At 37.3% G+C, this 24,008-nt stretch overlaps 2 protein-coding genes and 1 non-coding gene across 3 annotated transcripts; 1 reads left to right on the top strand and 2 right to left on the bottom strand.

The window, feature by feature from the left end:
• Window positions 1-1,590: 1,590 nt before the first annotated feature.
• LOC131162494 (uncharacterized) lies at window positions 1,591-3,813 on the top strand. The gene has a single exon (XM_058119046.1). The coding sequence runs from the start codon at window positions 2,575-2,577 to the stop codon at window positions 3,529-3,531; it is 957 nt and encodes a 318-aa protein (XP_057975029.1). The 5' UTR covers window positions 1,591-2,574; the 3' UTR covers window positions 3,532-3,813.
• LOC131162495 (NADH dehydrogenase [ubiquinone] iron-sulfur protein 4, mitochondrial) lies at window positions 3,768-19,031 on the bottom strand. The gene is made up of 5 exons (XM_058119047.1): window positions 18,743-19,031; window positions 6,346-6,434; window positions 4,896-5,025; window positions 4,329-4,358; window positions 3,768-4,012 (listed from the first exon to the last, which is right to left on the bottom strand). The coding sequence occupies exons 1-5, from the start codon at window positions 19,025-19,027 to the stop codon at window positions 3,956-3,958; spliced, it is 591 nt and encodes a 196-aa protein (XP_057975030.1). The 5' UTR covers window positions 19,028-19,031; the 3' UTR covers window positions 3,768-3,955.
• A 4,161-nt stretch (window positions 19,032-23,192) lies between these two features.
• On the bottom strand, window positions 23,193-23,298 carry LOC131163176 (small nucleolar RNA R71). Its single transcript, XR_009138954.1, has one exon. It is a non-coding gene; the product is annotated as a small nucleolar RNA R71 (small nucleolar RNA).
• Between the last annotated feature and the right edge of the window lie 710 nt (window positions 23,299-24,008).

A 24,008-nucleotide genomic window follows, 5' to 3' on the forward strand; every position in this document is an offset into this window, starting at 1 on the left:
AGAGAGAGAGAGAGGGGAATTATTAATTAGATGGAGAACTGAATATAAAATAGAAGAGACAAATACGTCTGAGCCCATGCATGATTATATAATATTTGCTTTTACGCGATCTTACACGAATGTGATATTTCCATCTAAAATAGGTTTTTTTCCAAATTCAATGCATTTAAATGGATTTTAACGTCAAGAATATACAATATATAATTATTGTCTTTCGATGTCAAAGAGAACAATTTTAATTTTACTTATTTTTGACATGTAAATAAATTAATAATAATAATAAGGCAATTTGTAAAAACAAAATATAAAAGCTGAAATAAAACTACAACAATAATATAATATTATTTTCACCCTTTTAGGATACTTAAATATGTTTCTTCAAGAATATTATTTTATTTTTCTCAATTTGTACTCTTCAAGAGTATGATTCCAATTTATAAAATTAAATTGGGTAATAATTTAACACATCTTCTAGAGGTTAAATATACTACCTCATCTGGAGGATAAGCATTTCACCTTTTCAGGAGGTCGATTTTAACATCTCTTCGAGAGATTAAAAACATACCCTTTTCGGAAGATAAATATTTAATTTTTCTTCTAGAGATTAAATATATAAACGAGAAATTTATATATATAGCATCTCCGGGAGGTATATCTCTTCGGGAGATTAAATATGTAAACAAAAAATTTAAATATATTGTCTCTTCAAGAGGATTATCTCTTCGGGAGATTTAAATATATATATACAGAAGATTTAAATATATAGCCTCTTCAGGAGGTGTGTATTACCATTTCTTCTAGAGATTAAATATATATAGCCTCTTCGGAAAAACTATTTTACCATCTCTTTTGGAGATTGGTCCTTTATATATATATAGGTGGTACAGAAATAAAACCGACCATTAAGATAGTATAAACACAAATAAAACTGTCCATTTAGACAATATAAATATATAAAAATATGTTAATTGGTTATAGCAGAAAAATAAATGAAGACGAGCGAATTTACGTTGTTCGACTATGCCTACTCCAAAGACGGATGAGATCAACAACTTCATTATCACGAGAGGAACTACAAAATGATATGAAACCGGCCTTATACAAAATATCGAAACCGGTCTTGTACAAGATATCTCTATCTTTTCTTATCTCTCCTCTTCACTAATCCTTTTTATATGCTTCTCACTTAAAGCATGCAATATGTATATATAAGCATGCTATATATATGTCACAAATGAGAGGGAGAGGGTGCTCTTTTATAGGGCAAGAGGTGGAAGATGAATTAGTGCAAATATATAGGGCAGATTCATAAAGTTATGAATTAGTGTTTATATATGGGACAGGTTCATAGGGACATGGGAAAACATCCACCAATATTTTTACAATAAAGCAATAGTGTACTAGGAGAGTAATAATTTTTTTTAGAAACAAATATTTTTGCGTTAACTATATGCTACTAGAGATTTATTAAATTTTTTTTTTTTCTTTCCCAGCCTTGTCATCTACCACTTTTATTAATACCGTTTAGGGTTGAGTATTAATATATTTATTTAATACTTTCACAATCTAGAGGCATTATTTACATTAAAAAAAATGTCAACTATTTTGTTGATTGAAATATTTATTTAGTTTAAAAAATTATTAATAAATCAATAAATTTATCCACGAACTTTAATTGATAGTTCCTGCAAGGGCACGGCTACAGGAAGGGGCGTCGTCACGTAGCAGAGAAGACGACATTGGAGATGTCAGAAGCAGCGGAAATTGGTGACGTGGCGGAGTAGAGGCCAAATCAGCAACTGATAGGGTCCGCGATCCACGTTTCCTATGCATGCTCGAGATCGCACCAATTGTCCACGTGGGCCCCTAATCCGCCACGGCTCACCTCCAATCGCCTTCTTTATAACATTCATCCCCTGCCCCACGTAAAGTCAAAAACGCATCACCCCAAAATTACCTGCAAGTTGACGGGCCCCACCGTCACCGATGCAGGGGCAATTTCCTGAATCGGGATAGGAAAAAAACAGAGCGACCAAACCAACCCCAATAGGTGTAGCCACGCATGGAACCCAAGCTCACACGTGTTCTGTCTTCACGGGCCGCCTCTTTCTCTCTCCTCCCCTCTCTGCAAGTAACGCAGCGCCTCGACCCCATTGGCCCATCCAGCGGAGTGTTTTAAGTCCTCTAAGAAACCCTAATCTCTCTCTCTCTCTCTCTCTCCAATGTGTAATGGAGGGGGGATGGTACCCTTGACAGCAATTAAAGCCCACATGTCCCCATCTCAAACACATACCCCACCGCATGATCCCAAGTGTCATTTTATCCAGCCTCCCTGATTCATGCTGCTGCCATCTCACTGGTCATCGTCCCCAGCTTAAACCCCATCTCCCCCCCTCTTCCCATCACCGCATTGTCCTCTTCAAACTTCGAATACCACCTTCCTCTTCCTCTTTTCCTCTTCCTCTTCCTCTTCCTCTCTTCCTCTCCCTGCGAAAACCCAAACCTAGCTAGGTTCTCTCTGTCTAACATTTTTTTTGTTTTGAGAGAGAGGTAGAGAAACAAGAAGCATCCAAGATGATCCAATCTATCAACCCTTACTATCAATCAAAAACTGCAGAAATATTGTCAAGGTACAGGCCAATAGCTCCCAAGCCTGCAGCCACGGAGGGCCCATTGACATCTCCCAACAACCAAAGCAGCCTCTGGAACCAGCTGCAACTGCATGACCGCCCAACCAGGACCAGAAAGAGAGGCAAAGCCCATGTTTGCCCACCCCCACTCAAGAGACCCAGGACGCACCCCCTCTTGCCTCTCTCCTCCCCTCCCCCTCCCCAAAATCTTCACTTCCAGGGTTTAAACTTTCTTCCCCAACTCAATCTTCCTTCCCCGCCCAAGAAAGAAACGACACAGCTCAGCTTCCTAAAACCCACCGCTCAACGAAGGGTTATAGATTTGAACACGGTTGCAGAGATCCCAGACGAGAAAGACTTCCTGCAGCAGCTGCAGGAACCCCAGAGCAGCAATGTCATTGCGCCACAGCCGGTTCGGCCAGTGGGCTCCAGCATAAGCGTGGGGAGCATCAGCGAGGACCCAAGCTACCCGGCAAGGGTTCTGAAGGTCTCGAAGAAGTCGGAGGAGGTGGAGAACGAGGTGGAGTCCGACGTGCTGCCGGCGGTTATATCGGACTCAAACCACAGAGTGAGGCTGGCAAATTCGGCGTACAAGGAGATGGTGGGGCAGCCGGAGTGTTCGTGGCTGGATTCCATGGTGGGTGGTGCGGCGGCAGCCTGCAAGAGTACGAGGATATGTGGGGAGGTGATGCTCCATCTTTCGGATCAGAAGGCGGCGATGATGTCAAATGGGTTTTCCTGCTGGGTGAGGATAGAGTGGGGAAGGAATGATAGGCACAGGAACTCTATCACTGCTTTCTGTAATGCGGTGAGACTCAGCTGTGAGTCCAAGGACTATGTCTTCGCCTGGAGGTTCCACACCCATACCAAAGAGGCTTCTCAGTTCAATTCCCATGCCTGAATAAGTTCATATATATATATATATATATATAATATTGTAGATACACGTAGTATAATATTACATTAGGGTGTGTACGTTTAATGTTTATATATATTATGCACCATACCAACTGTAAGTCTGTAAATGGATAGTGGCATGAAAACTCTTGAATGTCATGAGGGATAACCCTTTTTTGGTTTTCTTGGGGGTTGATTTGGTGAGAAAGAGTGTTTAGAAACCGTTTTGTGCCATAAGTGTAGAAAAACGATGTCATGAAATAAAATTGAGAACAGTTCATTACAATTATTTGCAGAAAAAGAAAAAGCGATGCAGAAGCAACAAGCAGGGAGCATCAAAATGTATACAAAGCATTTGCTAAATAAGCTTACATTTCCCAGAAGGGGCAAAGTAAACAAACCAGCTTAAGAAATTGCACAAGTAGGAATCAATATTCAGAGCTGGGCGGACCCTTCCACTTGAAGTTGTCGGCATATGACTTCACCTGCAATGGCGAAGAAATGCAACCAACAGTTGGATTTCCATTAGATCCATAACGTAAATAAAAAATAAAAATAAGAACCAAAAAAGTTTAAGGCAATTAATCAAAAGTAACATATAAGTATGTGTGCTTTTAAGAAATACGGATGCTGCTAGACAATTTATCCATTCTCACTATTTCCAAGTTAATATTGTGACTTGGTACTATATCTACTTTTGAGGAACACTAAATTTAAAGCTTCAAATTTATGTTCCCAAAATCAGTTCTTCAGATTCACAGAAATTGGCACAGAAATAGGCAAGGGGGACAGAGCACCAACCTTCAATAGAGGGGTGTGACGCTTCTTGACCTGCAAAAGAAATGTGTAAAATAGTAAAAAAAAAATTGATGATAAAAGGTCCACAAAATATTCAAGTTGATATTCAAAACGATGATGGGAACAATCAAATTCGTACTCTACAAGCCAAATCTTACATTATTCCCCCAAAAAAATCAATTCAGAAAAATAGAAAAAGGCAAATAGAAGAAAAAGTGTCCAAAGTCTTAGACACTCAATTAAACTAGCTAGATAAATAAATTTGCCCTTTTACCAATACTATTTTATCACCTCAAATAAAAAGTCCTAACCCTTAACACTCAAATTTAAACCCTAACATTCTAATCAGATGGTGTTTCTCAGCATTTTAAAACAAAAAGGTCTTCATTATTGACTGATACTGATGATGTTACTTCAGAGTCTTGGATGCCAAGATTAATTAACCATTTTTAATTAAGTGGGAGAAAAAGGCAGAGAGAATTTCAAGAAGATAAACAAAAGTCAACCAAAGCTCTAAGAGGCTAGACCAGTTGATAAAACTCAGTGCCGCATCACCAACAAAGAACATACCACATATTCCCAACCATGCTTCTCAGCAAATGCCTTTGCAGCTTCTTCACTGTCAAAACTCAGTGCCGCATCACCAACATTGGCATATGGATCTCCTGTGGATGTCCAGCCCATCAATGGATTTTCCCACCTATAAAATTTCAATGAAAGAAAGTGACTATCTGTGCAATCAATATACACACTGTTAAGCCCCTGATAACAGTTCTAACTGCTCCTTAATTGAATTTCCTAACAGAAACTTCCAGTGATTATTGACCTCATCAGTATAACACACTGCTAACCCCTAACACGATAACTCCCAATGATACTTGGAAATTCTTAACAGAACTTCCAATGCGACTCAAAGCCAGATGAAAATTTGTTAAATATTTTGCTTCAAAGACAAGTCAAACATAATGAAATAATACTGAGGCTTCAACAAAAAAATTCAAATTTTCCATGACGAAAAAATTAATGGAAGTTTATAGATACAATACACCCTACATGCAGGCTAGTCAAACATGCGCTGAAATGAAACTGACTGTTTAACAAAATTGTCAAAAATTTTCAAATTTTCCCAATGTTAAAAAAATTAATCGAAATTTATAGATACAAGACACCTCACATGCATGCTAGTCAAACATATGCTGACATGAAACTGACGCTTTAACAAAATTGTAAACAAATGTCAAATTTTTATATGTAGAAAAATTTACGGAAATTTATGGATACAATACACCTTACATGCATGCTGGAATTATTTTTATCTCTTTCCAGCTTCAGCTCTATATACAGATACCAGAATCAGCATTCGTATTACTATTAGTTGGCGCATGTTATAATTTTTATTTTGATTTTACTCCACCTAGACACACGGTTATCAATGATATTAAATATAATTACGTCTTAATGAGCAGTTGCAGAGAAATACAATTTATGATTATGTTTCACTGTTGAGACCCTGAATTCGATTATAAATGAGAAATTACAAAAGTCCAACTTCTCTTGCAATCTATATATGAATTCCCTGCATTTGGCTCCCAAAATTGTGTCATTTGTGTGATAAAAGTATGTTCTGAACAACAAAGCAAGAATGAATAATGTGTGACTGGAATAATTCCACCGGTAATTATAATATAAAACAAAGGTAATCAAACCTAATAAAATTTAATGTCATCATTAATCTGAAGCAAGAATGAGTATATTGTAGCCCAATAATGAAAACAATACCTCAATATCTAACCAAACAGGTCCAAATTCATTAACAATTACATTATCTAACAAATATCTCTCACAAACACAATGACTTCCTCTCCTCCACCTCAAAGAAAAAAAAAATTAGAAGAATTACCTGTTCTGACAGAGTGAATTTTTCATGAGCTTTTTCACCCATTAAAATCTTATGTTTAGAAGGGATCAACACATGGTATCCAGTAGCTAAACAATAAATATGAAAGAGATGAAAACTTACTTCTGTGTGGACATGAAATTGATTTTCCACCTCCCAACTTTTCCAGAGCCTTGTTGTGCTGCAGTTCGAGCAGGTGAGTAAATTGTAACCTGGCATGCATAAATAGAACCATATAAATAATTAAATATATAAAAATCAAATCACAAAGTATTGGACAAGCAAGAAGTAACTTTCCAAAAGTCAAAGGCAAGAACATGCATAGATGAGATAATTGGAAATGCATCTGAATATATTAATTAAAAACAGATTACACTGTAATACAACAATTAACCTGAGAAAATGTTAAAAAGTCAAGAACACAATCACAAAACCCATGCAGCATACTTACTCATTTTGTATTAAAATTATATATTTCTATGCAATCCAATTGGAGGCATAATTAATTAACATGAAACAATCTGATAAAGTCTCAAACAAAGCAGCAAATTGAAACATCAGAAAATTAAAACCAGAGCATGCAGCAAACAGAATACACAACACATCAAAAATCAACTTCCATAAGAAAAGAGTAGAAAAGCACTGGGTTAGTAGCCCCTTTGTAGTTATTGTTAGTGCTACACTAGTCCCATAGCAACATTCATAAGATTTCACATTCTGGCAACTTGACACAATTTTCCAAGACCAAACAATGACATAGAAGCACATTAATCTCCTTCAAAATCCACTAATTAGTACCACTTCAATTAGTGTTTGAAGGTTCAAAAACTCTTTTAAGATCTGTCGTGCCCATAATTGATGTTTTTAAGTTCTGAACTTCCTCAATAACCAAAAATCCACTAAACAATTGGAGCGTTTAGGCTGACAACAAAATTTGTGCCCACAATTCCAATACCTTGTCTAGTGAGTAGTGACCCAGCATTCTTCACCCACGCTTTGTACTTGCACTCTGAAGTGTTCATCATAGGTAGGGTGACACAGGACAGTCATCTCTATTTAGGTTGCCTACTCAGCATACATACTTTAGGCATAGATTAAGGACATTAGGATGCATCCACTAGACTTCATTGTTTTGTATTTATATGCTATGTTGGGTAATTTTGAAATTATTATGTGTTTTAGCTAATTGTAGTGTATAAATATATTTGGTAGTTGAATGTTGGACGGTTGGAGTTAGCTTTTGGCAATTTGAATTGAATTTCAGAATCTCTCCTATTTCCCCATCCCTATTCATACATGCAGCTTCTTCCCCCTCACCTTCCTTTTTCTTCCTCTCTTCTGCTGTCTCTTTCTCACTCTCTCTCCAGCTCCCTGCTGTTCAAACATCAATTCGGTATCATAGCCCAAAATTTTAACCATCACCATCATCTTGCCCCTTACATTGAGGAACTGTTCATATGCAGATTTGCCAGAAAATTACAATCACTGCCCTCGTTTTTCAAAACACCCACATTGCCAGAGGGTTTTTGCAACACCTCCCCTAACTTAGGAAATAAACAGCGCCAACCAGCAGATTCACAGATGTCCATGAACATCTGACCTTGCTGTAGTCCCACAAGCCAGCCAAACACTTCCTGGTTGTAACCCCTTCAATTTCTCAGCCTCTCCAGGGATTTCTTCCTTTTTTCTTATAGCAAAATAAATTTCATTAATAGGGAAAGAATTTACAAGGGGGGAGAATAAGACATCTCCCAAGAAAACCTGGAACAAACCAGAAAAAACTAGAACATCAGAAACCAGAAATCAACCCAACCAGTTCTTCCAATCCCCATTTAAATCCTGAAAGCAAGCTTCCCTGAAAATTCCAAACCCAACACACCATAACGAAGCCTCTCCAGAAATTTCTTGACACACTGTCACCACTAATAAGTTCATCATCCCTGATTTACCTCTGCACCGAAGACAGAAGACCAAAGTCATTGCTGGAAAGTTGCTGCCAGATACTCACGTACCCCACACACCGGCAGTGCGCAAGACTGTTGACTGACTTCCAAAACTTGAAAATTGATCTGCAGCACGGGAATTTAATTCTGCCCACAATTTTTAGCAAAAGTTTGAGTTATATTGTGAGAAATTGGACTGCCGTTGTACCATTAGCATTTTGATGTGAAATAAGGCACTGCCAGCACCCTGATTCAGTTTTAATTGCAGAGTTTTATGGAATATGTGCGATAAATTGAGAAACTTCGACAAGACATTTGAGAAAAAAGTGAGACCTTGAAGATAGATCACTAGAAATTCAAAATTACCATGATAAATTGGAAGCAAAGATTGGGAAACTGTGGGAAAAACCGTGACTAGTTGTAAGGTTGTGTTTGGCGTGCTTGGTAACAAATTCTTCTCCCATCAACCATGATAACTGTTTAAATGATTACGCAAATGGTAAAATTGTATAATTCCAAGATTCTTTCCTTCATCTAAATAAAAAATACAGCTGCCCCTTTTCATATGAAGATAATGAAATTAATTTTGGGAATTTTTTTATTGCAACCTTGTTTATAACACTAGCCTCATTTTTTTTTTTTCGTATAATGTTGGATTACCAAATCATGCACATTATGCTCAATGCTCAGATCTATGCATTGTAGTAATTTTAGGATTCATAATACTTGTAGTTTAGTCTAGACTCCCTACTCTCCATCAACATCACAAATTGCATTGTCACATGGCCACAAACAAGACAAATCAACCTGCACAGATTGACACCCAATTGTTGTCTATCCAATCAAACATTCTTTAGGGCATTCTTCAAGACTCCCCATACCAAAAATTTGAGCAACTCAATGAGTTCTAAAGTTGTTATGTAAGCATCCTATAGTGGAAGATCTAGATCAATCATTCAAACAATCTAATGGTTAATCAGTTAGTAGGGTCAGTTCTGGTATTTTATCCACCCGAGTAGACCTGTTAAGCTCCTCCAGCCTTAGGTTTAATCTACAATCTAGGTTTGACAGGGGTAGTTTTGATGAGAATGACCAAACAGAGTACCAGTATAATCCTAGGCACCTTCCACCCCCACTTAGGCATGACCAGGAGGATTTAAGAGATGTCACTGACGGCATCAAGGCTGATGTGCTTACTTATGATGGAAAATTAGATCCTAATACCTTCTTAGACTGGAACAAAGAAATTGAGGACTATTTCAAGTGGTACTGCATGAGAACATAAGAGATGAGGAGATGGTATGTTTTGCTAAACATGAAGAAGTTTAAAATATTCAACAGAACCTGTAACGCTTATAAAAACCCCCATCATTCATTGGGAGGTCATGAAGCAGAGAGCTTAAAGGAGATGTAACTTCCCTCCTCCTGTATGAACCATAAACAAACCTCGACTATGACTAGGTATATGGACAATTTATGGGAGCTTATGCTTCTTAGATGCTGTTAGAGATTTCGTGGAGGATACATGTCAAACAGTCACTAGGCTTGTCGATGGTCTGAAAGAGGAAATCAGGAGAGAGGCTGAGTTACTCTCCCAATACTGTTAAGGATGTCTACTCCAATGGAAAATCCATTCAGGTGACTGAATTCCCAATCTACTTATAAGGAGAGTACCACTAAGAGTTTCAGATTATAGATCCGTCATCCTAAATTCCTAGTGCATCTTTCAGTGATCCTCAGGCTAGTTGTTTTTCAGTTCATTGTCAACATTGTCATGCTCGAGGTCATACTATTGTTGGAAGTCCCCAGCAAGCCTTAGCTTTGGAGTTTAGAGCACCCCCAAGAGAGTAGGTATCAAATTCTAGAAGCCATTAAGTACATTAGAGATGAGAGAGAGATAGTTGATGACTTTGAGGTTCACAACACAATGCTGATGCTGTGAGATGTGTTTTGTACCCTACTGTGGATGAGGGCAATAGGAAGAGAACTACCCTCCACACTTCCATTAGATGAGTTGATAGGTCTTGTAAGCTAATCATAGATGGGGATAGTAGCATGAACATTGTGTCTAAAGCAACTTTAGTTAAGTTGAAGCTTAGATCAAAGCCACACCCCCAACACTTTAGGGCAGCTCAAGTTAACAGGACTACTTTATTAGAGGGGCTTAGGGCTCATCCAGTTAGAAGACTAAAAGGATAAGGTCTATTATTGTGTTACCTATGAATATGGCCCATGTTGGCATCCGTGGTTATATCATTTTTTACTGTAATTAACAATGATTGTGAAAATAATTGTCTATAGATACAATATTAGATATAATGGAAAGAACATAATTCCTAACCCATCCAAACAAGAACAACCCCAGATGTCTGACTAAGGAAATGATTCCATATCCTAGACCATATGGTTGAAAAAAAAGAGTTGGAAGAATGAGTACATGTTTGTTGTTGTAGTCAATCAGACTCCTTTGGAGGTTAGAGATTCAATTCGCGAGTTGTTTCCAGTTGCAGGAAATTTGTCAAATGAGTTTTAGATGTTCCAAATGAGCACACCTGTGAATTGCCACGAGGGAAAGATATTCAGCATGCCACAGATTCAGTGGCGGCCCCAAGTGAGGCAATACACGCGCACACACACACACACACACTATACATATATAAAGAGTACAAATTGTGTAAATCATTTCGTGGAGAAAAAGAACCTCATTTTTTAGAGTTGGACCAACATTACTAAATAATAAAATTTAACCAAATCTATGTTATAAATAAAAACATGGATAATGTAAATCATTTTGCAGCAAAATATCTTATCTTTCAAAAGTTGGACAAAATTTTTTTCTAAAAAAAATAAACTTCAACCCTTTAAAAAACAATATTAAGAATAAAATAGTAGATCTAGAAGTATCTTTTACATAACAAAATTCAAATTTACTATCTAATAAACCAAAAACTTCACAAAAGTAGCAGCTATAAAGATGCTAGTTAATGAATCAATAATAAATAAATATTTAACTATTGGAAAATAAAGAATTGTTATTGAAAAAAAAAAAAGATAGAACTCTACTCATGGGTCCATTTATACCATGTAAGTACATAAAAAAATCAAAATCATGACTTCTAGACATGAAAAAAAAAATAATCTTTTAGAAAATAACACTTTGACAGTTCCAAAATACTTTCTAAATGCTTATCACTTAACCACCTACTATGTTTACACATCTTTCAAAACATCATACCTACATGCACCTATCCTAACAGCCTAATATGTTCATAGACACTAATTACATAATAACTATATACAAATTTCTTTTTCACATCAATAAGTATTGTCTCATATAATATTTTTGTACTATATAGCTGTCCCCTTTAAATTTTTAATTGTAAAAACAATAAAAATGATCTATTAGTAAATATATCTTAAAATATAATTATGAAAAAGTATTATCAATTTGCTTAAAATGCACATATATTAACATTACATATTTAGGAGTATTAACTGGTTTAGCTCCCAGCAAACCAGTCTCACTTAGCAAGTCCAACATATATTTTCGCTGAGATAGATTCAACCCTTCCATACACCATATAATCTCAATACCAAGAAAGTAACGCAGAACACCAAAGTCCTTGGGTTGACATTTTACTTGAAACAACTGCTTAACATCTGCAATCCCACTATGTTCGCTGCCAGTGATGATGATATCATCAACATAAACTTCTAAAAGTACCAGAATATCTCCGTTTTTGCGAACAAAAACTGAATGATGAGAGTAACACTAAATAAAGCCAAACGAAAAAACTATAGCACTAATGTGACTATGCCCAAAGAGACTGTTTAAGACCATAAATGTCTTTATGCAATGTATACCTCCTCTTGCAAATCTCTGTACAAGAAGTCACTCTTCACCTTCCAACGGATATAAGGGCCAATAAAAATTAATTGCCAATGAGATCAATGCATGAACAGAATTTCATCAAGAAACCACACATGAAGATCTCAAAATAATCAATACCAAGTGTACCCCTTGGCAACCAACCGAGCCTTAAGTTGTTCAATAGAATCGTCAGGATGATATTTGATGGTGTAGACCCAATGACACCTAACCAACTCTTTACCAAGAGAAAGATCCACCAAGTCCCATGTCCCTAGAGTAATCAAGGCATCCATTTCTACATCCATTGCATGCTTCTACCCATGGCTAGCAAGTGCCTCAACATGCAAGGAAGGGATAGAAACTAATCAAATAGACAAGGCAAAAGAACACATAGGACTAGGAAGGTGATGAATTCCCTCCAATGTCCCATGACACCCACAAGTCATGTTAATACAATTGACACCCTCAATTGTCTAGGGTCAATAATTGACAACTCCAACTGCCTAGGTCGTGCTACAAGCAGCCAACGTTTTCCAATAAGGCATAACCGACCATTTCTGCAATTATGTGGTTAGAAACACTGTCATATGTCAACCCACAAGTTATCCCTTCATACAAGCCTACATGTCAACCCCTACACGGAAAATTGTCTAGTAACCACCCTATTTAGTCAACATGTCAACACTGCACCTTGTCACTGACACTACAAACAACTTGTGCCTAAACACCTTTTGTCATGCATGGCTTCCCCTTAACCATGACTTATCCCATGCACAAGCAAGCACCATATGTCAATGAGGCACTTGACATATACCCAAGTTAATTATCCGACCATGTCAATTGAAACCAATTACTGTAGCAATCTTGTCAAAGACCATGGCCCCAACCAAGCCCATTTCTAACCATGTTGAGCAAGCAATGTAGCATCTATGTACTCCCTCAGCAACATAGATCGTCAATTCACCAAATGTCAAATACAACCCATAACAGGCCATCTTGTTCTATTGCCTTAGACGAGGTGACAACATATGCCTTGGCTATGACAAGGTGATCAGGGGTCTAACAGTATATTAGAAGGTCATTTTGGTAGGGATAAAGCAACTTCCTTAGGTTCTGTTGGCCTTTTTAAATAGGGATACGACTAGGATAGTCTCCTAGTTTCATGCTTGTCAACTAGCTAAATCTAGGGAACAGAACACTAATCATTGTACCTTTTTCCTTTGCCACACATGCCTTAAAGAGACTTATGTATCGCTTTTGTCCTTAGACTCCTTAAAACAGCCCGAGGACATGATTCCATCTTTGTTATAATCATTTAATTCTACAAAATCGCACATTTCACTCTGTGCAATAAGACCTCTAATGCATCACATGTATCTAAATTGTCAAATTGCACGAAATGTCAAGTTCTAGTGTCTGATAGGGAACATCAAGCTTTTCATTTATTTCTAGAAGATATTTTACAAGATATGCAGCACTAATTTGATGTTTCTTCTGCTTGTTATCCCCAACTAATGGTTACACTGAGGCTAGCAATAGAAGAAAAACGATGCGTTTAACCATGCATCCATTAATCTTACCCATGATCAAATGCTTGTTCATGCTAACTCTTTTGTTATGTTTTTGTAATAGTTGATCAATTCTACAAAATGACACATTTCACTCCATGCCATAAGGCCTTTAATGCATAATGTGTAGCTAATGTGTCCAATTGCATCATATGTCAAGTTCTAGTGTCTGATAGGCAACATCTAGCTTTTCATTTGTTTTAGGAAGACATTTTGCAAGATATGAGGCAATAATTTAATGTTTCTTCTTCCTGTTATCCCCAACTAACTGTTACACTAAGGCTAGGAGTGGAAGAAAAGCAATGCTTTTGACTATACATTCGACCACAAACCCCATGCATCCATGATCAAATGTTTTTTTGCACTAACTCTTTTGTTTGTCATATCCATGACCATGAGTTGCAAGCTAAGGTTAGGCATTAACTAGCCATGTGTCATATGAATTATAAACTTGTTGTTGGTGTGCATCATTGCCCTAGAGAATTTAATGCAAGTGATAGTGCCATGATTTACATTCAACCAAAACTCTACCCCAAAAATTCCATTAAAAGCTACATGTCCATGTCATTGACCCATCTCCACCTTTGAGAAACTTGGACCTAAAGCATATTTGCTTGATTTGCCCAATCATATAGTAGTCTTATTTTCAACATGGAGGACTTGACAACTAATCCAGCACCTTTCAATCTCTTATTTTTGTCTTCCAATGCTCAGGCTCACTAGTTTCTTAGGCTCCTCCTATTTCTCAGCTATTTGGACACAATTGAGGCTCTAGAAGGATTCTTCTTAGGCTGGTGTGGAGAGGTCACCTACTTTAGAATCATAAGAATATTCTTGAGCTTTTAGTCATATTTATAATCACTCTCCAAACTTAAGTTCTTTTTGGCAGAGGAGAATGATAGAGGATCGCCATCATCATTTAAGCAACCTATTCAACATACATATTTTTCAAGCAAATATTCAGGACATTAGGATGCATATACTAGACTTTCTTGTTGTGCATTTTTTATATTATGTTAAGGTATATTTGTAATAATGTGTTTTAGTTAAGTGTAGAGCAATAATTAAAAAGGCATTTTTTAGGAGCACTTTGATCATTTTGAGGCTTGAACTCCCCAAGGTGTAGTGTAAAAGGTGAAAGTCCCAAAAGGCGTACCCATTTTGGGGTTGGGCATATGCATCAGCAAAAGAAATTTGCATTTCATACCTCTATAGAAAAGGCATACACATTTCGGAACCCATTTGTGTAGGTTACTGAAAGGCAGCTTCCCTCAAAGAATACTCTTCTTCCCTTGATCGATCTTCTTTGGCGAGACTCCTTCAGCACTAAGACTGGGTTGTCGACTCTATTGAGCCAATCAAGCATCACGACCATAAGCTGTCATCTCTCCAATGAGATCCCTCCAACACGATGATTGGGTTGTCATCTCTCTCTCTCAATCTGATTTGATCGTCAACCAACCTCAAATCTTCTCCAGATCTGCGCTTTCTCTTCTCAAGCAATCTCGGCTTCTCTCATGATTATTCCATCTGAAGTTATGAGAGAGAGAGAGAGAGAGAGAGAGAGAGACTTGAGGAGTGCTGACTGAGTCCACTTCTTTAACCAAGAAATGCAATTCTTGGAATAAAATATTTAAGCTTCGGATGGGCACGTGGCAGACTGGCACTAGCCCTTTAATTCAAAGGCAAATACCCACACAACCATTTGACTTTAGACTCTCTAAGTTAGTTTTCAGAAGTAAAATTTAAAGAACCTATTTTATTTTTAGTATGTATAATTTATTTATATAATTTTTCAAATAAAAAATTAATTCCCCAAAAGGCTTATGCCTCACCTTATGCATTCGTCTCTTAAAACACTGGTGTAGAGTATAAATACATTTGTGGTCCATAAGACATGACAGCTTTAACATGGCATTCTTCCGTAGGAACTCAGACATTCTCAAGCAAGACATCATTGGAGTATTCAAAGACTTCCACAATTCGTGTAGCATTGATTCAACCTTTGTCCCCTTGATCCCTAAAATAGTGGGGCTTTAAACATCAAAGATTTTCGTCCCATCAGCCTTGTTGGTCACTTGTATAAGCTTCTCTCTAAAGTTCTAGCAGCCATGCTCAAATTAAAATTTTCAGAATTCATTGGGAAACACCAGCATGCTTTTGTTGCAAGCAGACTGATCATGCCATCATGGATGCTGCCCTAATTGCAAACGAGGTTGTGGACACCTACTTAAAAGGGAGGAAAAAGAGGAGTGGTTCGTAAATTGGATACGGAGAAGGCCTTTGACCATGTGAACTGGAATCTCCCTTTTTGCAGATAATACTATCATTTTTTGTGAGGACGAACCTACGCAAATTCTTAACCTTAGATGCATCCTACTTGGGTTTGAAGCAGTCATGGGTCTAAAGGTGAGTTTGGGTAAGAGTGATAACATTCAAATGGGTTCTTGTGACCGTGGATCCTTTCTAGCAGGCATTTTAGGCTGCCAGCTTGGAAACTTTCCTATTTCTTACCTTGGCTCCCACTGCGACCCAAGTTCAAAACTAAGGGAGTTTGGGATCCTATAATTGACAAATTTGAAAGGAAACTAGCTATTTGGAAAAGGAATTCTCCATCCAAGGATAACAGGCTCACACTCATTAAAAGCACCTTAGCCACCCTTCCTTGTTTGTTTGACGTCTCTGTTTCCCATCCCTAGTGCAGTTGCCAAAAGATTGGAAGGTGTTCAAAGAAGATTCCATTGGGGTAACATGGAGCAGGAATTCAAATATCACCTTGTAAGGTAGGGATTGTTTAACAAAAAATGCAAAAAGGGAGGGCTTTGCCTCAAATCCCTTCTTACATTTAGCAAGGCACTCTTAGGTAAGTGGCTTTGAAGGTTTATGTTTAAGAAAAATTATTTATAGAGGAAGTTAATGCTACTAAATATGGCCTTCAGCATAATTGTTGGGCTTCTAAAGAGGTGACCGAAGGCTATGGTACAAGTGCTTGGAAATTCATCAGGGGAGGATGGGAGAATTTCTTCTCTCACATTCATTTTAGCATCGCAAATGGGGAGAACTTACCCTTCTTTTATTTTTTTGGCATCACATTTGGTGTGGCAAATCCCAACTCAGTTCTTCATACCCATCCATCTGCAAGCTTGCCTATGGTAAAGATGCCCTCATTTGACAGCACTAGGAACTCACTAATCATGTAATCTGCTGGAATATTCCCTTGATCAGAATGTTTTAGATTGAGAAAGTTTTTTATTTAGAGATTGACACTTCAAAAAAATTTTATAGTAGCCTTTAAAATATTCAGTGCCAAGCTACCTTCAAGAAGCCTAGGTGGTCCCTGAGCAAGGATGGAATTTTCGCGAGCAAGTCTTGTTTTAAACACCTTAGTTTCCTAACAGAGTGTGTCAGTAATTTTCCTTGTAAGCTCATTTGGAAAACAGCAGCCCCTTTGCTTTCCAAGAATACAAAAATAATTGATTTTAACTTACACATAGAAAGCTCAATAATACTTATTAGTACTTCCCACAAGCACAATTAATTGATATCCTACAATATTAAGAATAAAATGTTCTAGTCTTACAAAGAAATGTCTTAAAGAAAAGCATACTTCTCAACAGTCACTATGAATGGCCACACCACCAGTTATCAAATAGTAGCTCTCACAAAATTCTAAAATCCAACTTATGCCTCTTCCACAAATTCAAGAAAAATGCTCGCATCCCTCTTCACTACCACTTCACAACGTGTATCTATGCTAATCAATTCAGGCTAAGTTTCAAACAGCCCCAACAATATGGAGCAGAATTTGAGTACATACGACTTAAACAAAATAAAGAAGCCTCAAAATGCAAAAGCTACAACCTAGGTACTTATTGGTCCTTATTCCCATCATAGACTAAATAAAAGATGTGCATGTGTGTCTGAATGAGAGAGGGAGAGAGGAGAGGATGAAGATTTGTTATGACTTTGTGCAGAACAGGATTCTCTTTTCACATTCTCTATAGCGCTCAGTTTTTGGTGAGGGTTGCAGCTTGTTTAATATTGATATGATAAGAGATTGGAGAGCTTTGTTAATTTAGCAGTGTTTGTTGTTCTTTGCTTTTTTCTTTTCTTGGACAATGAGAGAAATGTATTAAGATTAGAGGAAAAGGAATTACTACTTAAAGGAGGACAAGAGGTCCAGAAAATTTAAAAAAAAAAAAAAAGTGAAAATACAAAGAAGAAAATATAACAAATAACTGAGAAAGAAAACCCATTTTTAAACTCTTTTCATCTTAGTTAATTGAACACTTCAAGTTTGCTAGCTCACACTGATATTTTTGCACCTAACATGTTTTCTTTCCTACAACACCAATAACAACAACCAAGCATTAAGTTCCACTAGGCGGAATCAGCTACGTTAATAATTCTTTATCAATTTATACAATCTTGGGCAGCATCGTCTGACTTACATTTCTTGATTATCTCTATATATTTATTTTATAAAAAAAAATACACCCTCTATCAAAGAGTCACTACTAGATCTCAAATATTACACTCCTATAAAAAGGTAACCAACGGGAGCCACCTAGGAGTGCTCATGAAAGCCCCTTTTCACAAACTACAACAGTTATGCCAAATTATTTTTTTCAACATCCAAATTCGCTCAATCTGAAGGTTTTCATGGAGTAACCACCTTCAGTTGCAAGTTTTTCAATAAAGCTATATGCTTAACTCACTGTGAGCCTACCATTTTTCATGGTTGAAAAAGTAAGTATATGGTAAAGAAGTGCGTAATGAAAGTCACAAAACGAGAAAAAAAAATAAGTAATAGTAATATTTTCAGTAGTTGTAATTCAAGAAAAATCCTACAAAGTTCGTCCCGCAAGCAACAAGGTCCAGCATCAAATTAAACTGAAAATCCTACGTGACCTTTCTTTTTACTCCCTTCCCCTCCCCCCAAACTAATACAAAGTTCTAAACGGTGGGTTAGGCTCTTCTGGATAGAAAAGATTAAGATTCAATGCTAAAAGCTTCCACAGTTTTCCTACATTCCATCCGCAACCAAACAGATCAACATTACCAAATTGAGAAACATTCAACGAGAGAACTCTGCGATTCACGAAAAATTCAAGAGGTAAAAATAAAAAGAGGTGTACCCTTCTTCGCAGATGTTCTTCAGGAATTCCAGAAACTATCCCGATCTCGCCCGGCTTGGCTTCCACCAAGACGTCGGAAGAGAACGTTCTTGTGTAGGCAACAAGCGACGAACGATGAGCGCGAGGCACGCGCAGACCTCGTCGGAGTAGAGAGCTCGCCATCTTCCGACGCAACACGCGCCTCAATCCGACCTGTGACTCGACGCAACTGGAACGATGCAGAACGTTACGGGCCGGGTTGCTTGGGTTTTTAATTAGCCCAATAACCAGGGCCCACTTCATCATTACAAAGTTGAGCCCAATGGCTCACACACTTTTCTTTTCTTTTCTACAGTCTACCTATATTGTATTTGTATAGTACAACCATATAAAATAGTAGATAAGTAAAAAGTGCAATGTTTACATAATGAGTTTAACATTATTTTGGTATAAAAAAAACTTATATAAAATAAATTTACAAAACATTAATTACATTTTTGTATAACTCGCTTGCATGAAAATGCTTATGTGATGTAATAAGATGGGTATTGTAGGCAAGACTAGCGTGTCGTAAATTTTATGTTGTATCCTTATTTTGTGTAATTTTATTCTACATAAGCACTTTTTGTTTACCATAGAAAGAGTTGGCTCATTAATGTTTTCGTCAAGTTCGTGAATTGTTATGTTTATAGAGTTAAATGGACAATTCATCCTTCGACTACATAAAATGTCTATGTTCATTTCTTTGAATGTTTTTTATTTGGATTACTTCAACTTATTAAAAGAGTGACCATTCAAGTAGTATAATGAGATGCCCCGATTAGAAAGTAATGTATTTAGTGGCAAGTTATTTTGCCTTGAACTTAATTAGAGTGACAAAACAAGGTAGTGGTCAGACTTTCCTCATCCCTCCCTCACAATTGTTTTTCCATGCTCTTTCCCCAATCAATTAAAAATATTGTGTGTAAAAATTTAAGATGTAATCAGATAATAATTAAATTAAACTAGTAAAAGTAATTACAATAGAGAAGTTGAGATGTGGTAGGACCACCGTCCTTAAAATTGATTTTACGTCTACAGAGAAAATATATCGATGCAAATAGACACAGCGTGTATGGTCTTTAGAATTACTCAGCAAGGCTCAAGTTTGTATGCACTCACAAATTTAAAAGTTTTAGGAGCTATAGTATTCGGTTACCCAATGTAAATGAAGGAAAAGAAACAAAAATAAGATGATGATCAAATAACACAATATCTACTAGATAACATAGTTACTATTAGACGATAGAGAGAATGAATATTTGAAAAAGAGAAGAGAGATGTGCACTCTTTGTGTTTTAGAAAGGGTTAGAGGTAGCCTATTTATAGACTGCATAGAAGATTAACTTTTAGTCCTGATTATTACGGCATAATAATGGTATTAATTGTTCAAATACCGCCATTAACATCTAGCTATTGTAGGGAATAAATAAAAATAAAAAATGATGAAATAACACCAACAAAAAAAATGCTATTGTTAAAATAAATAAGGAAAAGCCATCAGAATTTGAAACGTCTCAAAAAAATCCTCTACATGTTTCAAATTATGAAACTAAATAAATAAATAAAACAAGAAGAAAAAAACAAACAAGGGTTGGGTAACCATGAAAAGTAATCAAAGGGTTAATTTAAATTACACTTAGAGAATGTGTGCTATGAGATATAAGAATTTGGTGAATTTTATACTCTCCAACCAACCTCTTTTAATGTAATTCTATAAACGCACAACTCACATGACATTCCTAAATATAAGGCTCCTACAGGCTGGTACGAATAAATCGTGCACCATACCGGAATTTTCATGAATGTTCTAGAAAGTTTTAATTCACTAAACTTTCATAAGAAGACGCTCCACTTCCACACGTACGTAGGTGAATCCATCAAGTGTGTAACTAAAACTAAACACACCACTTCACAAAAGCTATGGATTCATTAAAAGAAAAACTCAACCTCATAATTGTTGTAGTTGCATTATTCCAACATCATAGTGATGAGTAAAACAAATAATAGTGCTTAGCAAACTATTCAATGACTTATTGTTATCCATTAGACCTAATTTATGGGATCTCCCATCACATAGGTTGAAGGTTGTCATCATTAGTAGTGATGAGTTCCTAAAAGACATGATTTTAGAAACTCATTTATCTTTGTTTATCCTCATTTTATTATGTATTTGCCCAGAGTTATCATTGTTTAGAATTATGCAAGGTTTGTTTGTCTTTTCAGGAAAAACAAGTTAAAACCATGGAGTTAGACATTACGAAAAGCCAAGGAGGATTTGGAAGACTCAAAGCTCAAATTCAGATGTTCAACCAAGCTCCGAAAGCTTCAGATCATAAAGGGACGAGAAGATGATGCTCAACCATGTGGCGTAACCAGCAACATATAAGAGCGACTTAGTCTTCCACTGCAGACTCCAAGGTTCAGACTAAGATAAGAATGCTGCAAGGTTCAACCAAGTGCTCGACCAAGCGACTCTCCAGGGCGACCACGTCAAGCTACTAAAACAAAACTGAGAGCAGAAATATTGAGTCTCTCGACGAAGTGTTCGACCAAGAGACCTTCAGGGGCAACCATGTCGAGTTCCTGAGATTTCTTGAAGATGGAGATTCTGCAAGTATCGACCATCAGCTCGACCAGCAAGACCCTAAGGCGCAACAAAGTCCAAGACATTGAAGATTTGAATCCCTAACTTCCCGCGAGTCTCAACTAAGGCACACACAAGAATGACAAAGGGGCGACTTGGTCGACAGCGACGATATTTTGCGCGAGATTTACTGCAAACTTTCCTAACTTGTAAAACAAACCTTGTAAACCCTAGAACCTAAAAGTATTCGCTACGAACACAAGCTCTGGGTTCCTCTTTGGCCTCTCTTAGGTTAGTGACTGACTTAAGATGTCATTGAGAGCCATTGTAGATTAGTTAGAGAAGGTTTTCAATTCCTGTTTTGGTGCGTGTATGAAGTGCCCGACGGCCAGTGACAACTAGAGGCGTTCATGTGCTCTTCGTGTATATTACACGGTCTTCTTTTGTACTTCTTGACATTAGTGACAAGCATGATGAATGCAAAGGGATGATCTTTTACATACTTTCAATTACAGCTTTCATTTACAGCTTTTATTTGTGCTTTAAATTGTGATGATGTTTAGTGATAAGATTAGCACCTCTATTGCTTCAATCAAGTATATGTATTAGGCTACAGTATCCCATAGAGGTTATCATGATCGTTGTCATATAGTATACTTTGGTTCCCGACCGTGCTCCAGACGGCTGGTGCACCCTTGCTACTCTATGCCCTTGAACGGCTCCTTAGATTGTTTAACCGGGTTTCGGTTAGTTTGGTACGGTAAACTTATTGAACTTGGAGTAAGCAGAACAACCTCCTATACTATACTCATGTCTAAACACTACTTTGTAGGAGTAGAGTTAATATAGATTTACTTGCTTCCATTTAATTACTTTTCAGTAGTTGGTTAGATTTCACCCATTGAAAAATACCACCTTTTACTTTTTTTTTTTTTTTTTATAACAAGGCAACTAAATTGGAAGTGGTTTAATAATTGCGCTTTAAGTCTCCGTAGATCGATACCTGACTTACCCACTTTTTACTGAACTTGGGATAGTTAGGTTTTATAAATATTATTTTTGGAAGTTAAGGACCCAAGCCTTGGCGAGCCTACCAAATTTTGGCGTTTTTTCCGAGGACTTGGCTACGATTATAAGCCAACTTCTGTTTTAGAGTATTTTTGCCTTGTTCTCTTAATTTGCTCTCCTTTTATTTTAACTTTCTTTGTTATTTTTATTTTCTTTATTTTTGTTTACTGTTTCTGAAGTCTAAATCTTTGCGCTTGCAAATGTGTATGTTTGGTCTGCGTCCTTTGGAACCTAAGATAATTCCCATAGATCATGAAATTGAAAAATCCCATAGGTCCCTTAGGAAACCTATCTCTAATCCAGAGAAGGTTGAATCATCCGAACTGAAAACCATGGTTGAAAATAACCCACCGATTCCCGCTAAACAAATTCCAGAACCCCACACTCCCCGCCTAACTATGGTAGGAGAGCAACCCCTTCAGCCTCTTAGGGACTACTTTGTACCTAATGCATACACATCACCATCCTACATCTAGTTCCCAGATTTTCAGGCGGCACAATTTGAGATTAAGACTTAAATCATCTTGATGCTGCCAAACTTTCATTGGAACTCTATTAAAAATCTGTATCAGCATTTGGATGAATTCTTGGAAATTTGTTCCACCATTTGCATACCTAATTTTAGTGATGATGCCCTCCGTCTTAGGCTTTTTTTGTTCTCTCTTAAGGATAAGGCCAAATATTGGTTGACATCCTTAGAGCCGAACTCAATGACCAACTGAGCCACCATTCAACATGAATTTCTTAAAGAGTACTTCCTAATTAGGAAGACTAACCAACCTTGGAGAGCCATCACAAGTTTCTCATAGATGGATAGGGAACTCTTTTTCGATACTTAGGAGCGCTTTAGGGACCTACTCCGTAAATGCCCACATCACTAGGTCCCCAAGTGGCAACTAGTGCAGACCTTTTATGAAGGGTTAGCTAAAAAAATAGGTCGATGGTTGATGCATCATGCGGAGGCACTTTTCTCACAAAGCACGAGAATGAGACTTGGATTCTCTTTGAGAATCTCATCAAAAATTCTCAGCAGCACACTGTTGCTGCTCATTGGCCCCCTAATCCATCCACCTCTAAACCTAAGGGAGTTTATGAGTTAGCCGCAAGCCATGACCTAGTGCCAGCCCTGCAATCCATATCCAAAAAGTTGGATCAATGCTTGTCCCTAGGACCACAACCACAGAGAATGGCTTGTGCAAAGGTTTATGCCATTTGTTCTGACCCTTCCCATACATGTTATAATTGCCCACATGCGTCATCCCAACCTGAGCTTGTGCAGGAAGAAGTGAAGGCTACTCACAATTGGTTTGATAGACCATCCAACGACCCCTATTCCAACACATACAATCCAGGGTGGAGACAGCACCCTAACCTCTCCTGGAGGCCACAAGCTCCGAGCTCTCAAACTCTAAGACCTCAACAAAACTTTTCTGCTCCGCCTCCACGACCATATCAGAATTTAGAAAGTCACCCTAACTCCACCCATAAATCTTTATTATTGCAGCAGCTGCCTCCACCTTAACCCAAATATGATTCATTTCAGGAGACAGTGTTGACAGCCCTCAAGCGAATCGAAGCTGACCTTCAAGTGGA

This window comes from Malania oleifera, chromosome 8 (assembly GCF_029873635.1).
Source record: "Malania oleifera isolate guangnan ecotype guangnan chromosome 8, ASM2987363v1, whole genome shotgun sequence".
Lineage (NCBI taxonomy): Eukaryota > Viridiplantae > Streptophyta > Magnoliopsida > Santalales > Ximeniaceae > Malania > Malania oleifera.

Excerpts from the sequence above, each read along its gene's own strand:
- LOC131162494 (XM_058119046.1), top strand. The coding sequence starts at position 2,575 with ATGATCCAATCTATCAACCCTTACTATCAATCAAAAACTGCAGAAATA.
- LOC131162495 (XM_058119047.1), bottom strand. The coding sequence starts at position 19,027 with ATGATGAAGTGGGCCCTGGTTATTGGGCTAATTAAAAACCCAAGCAAC. Across the intron at positions 5,026-6,345 it reads AATTTCATGTCCACACAGAA|GTGGGAAAATCCATTGATGG; the intron begins GTAAGTTTTCAT and ends GAAATTTTATAG. Across the intron at positions 4,359-4,895 it reads AGCATGGTTGGGAATATGTG|GTCAAGAAGCGTCACACCCC; the intron begins GTATGTTCTTTG and ends TTTCTTTTGCAG.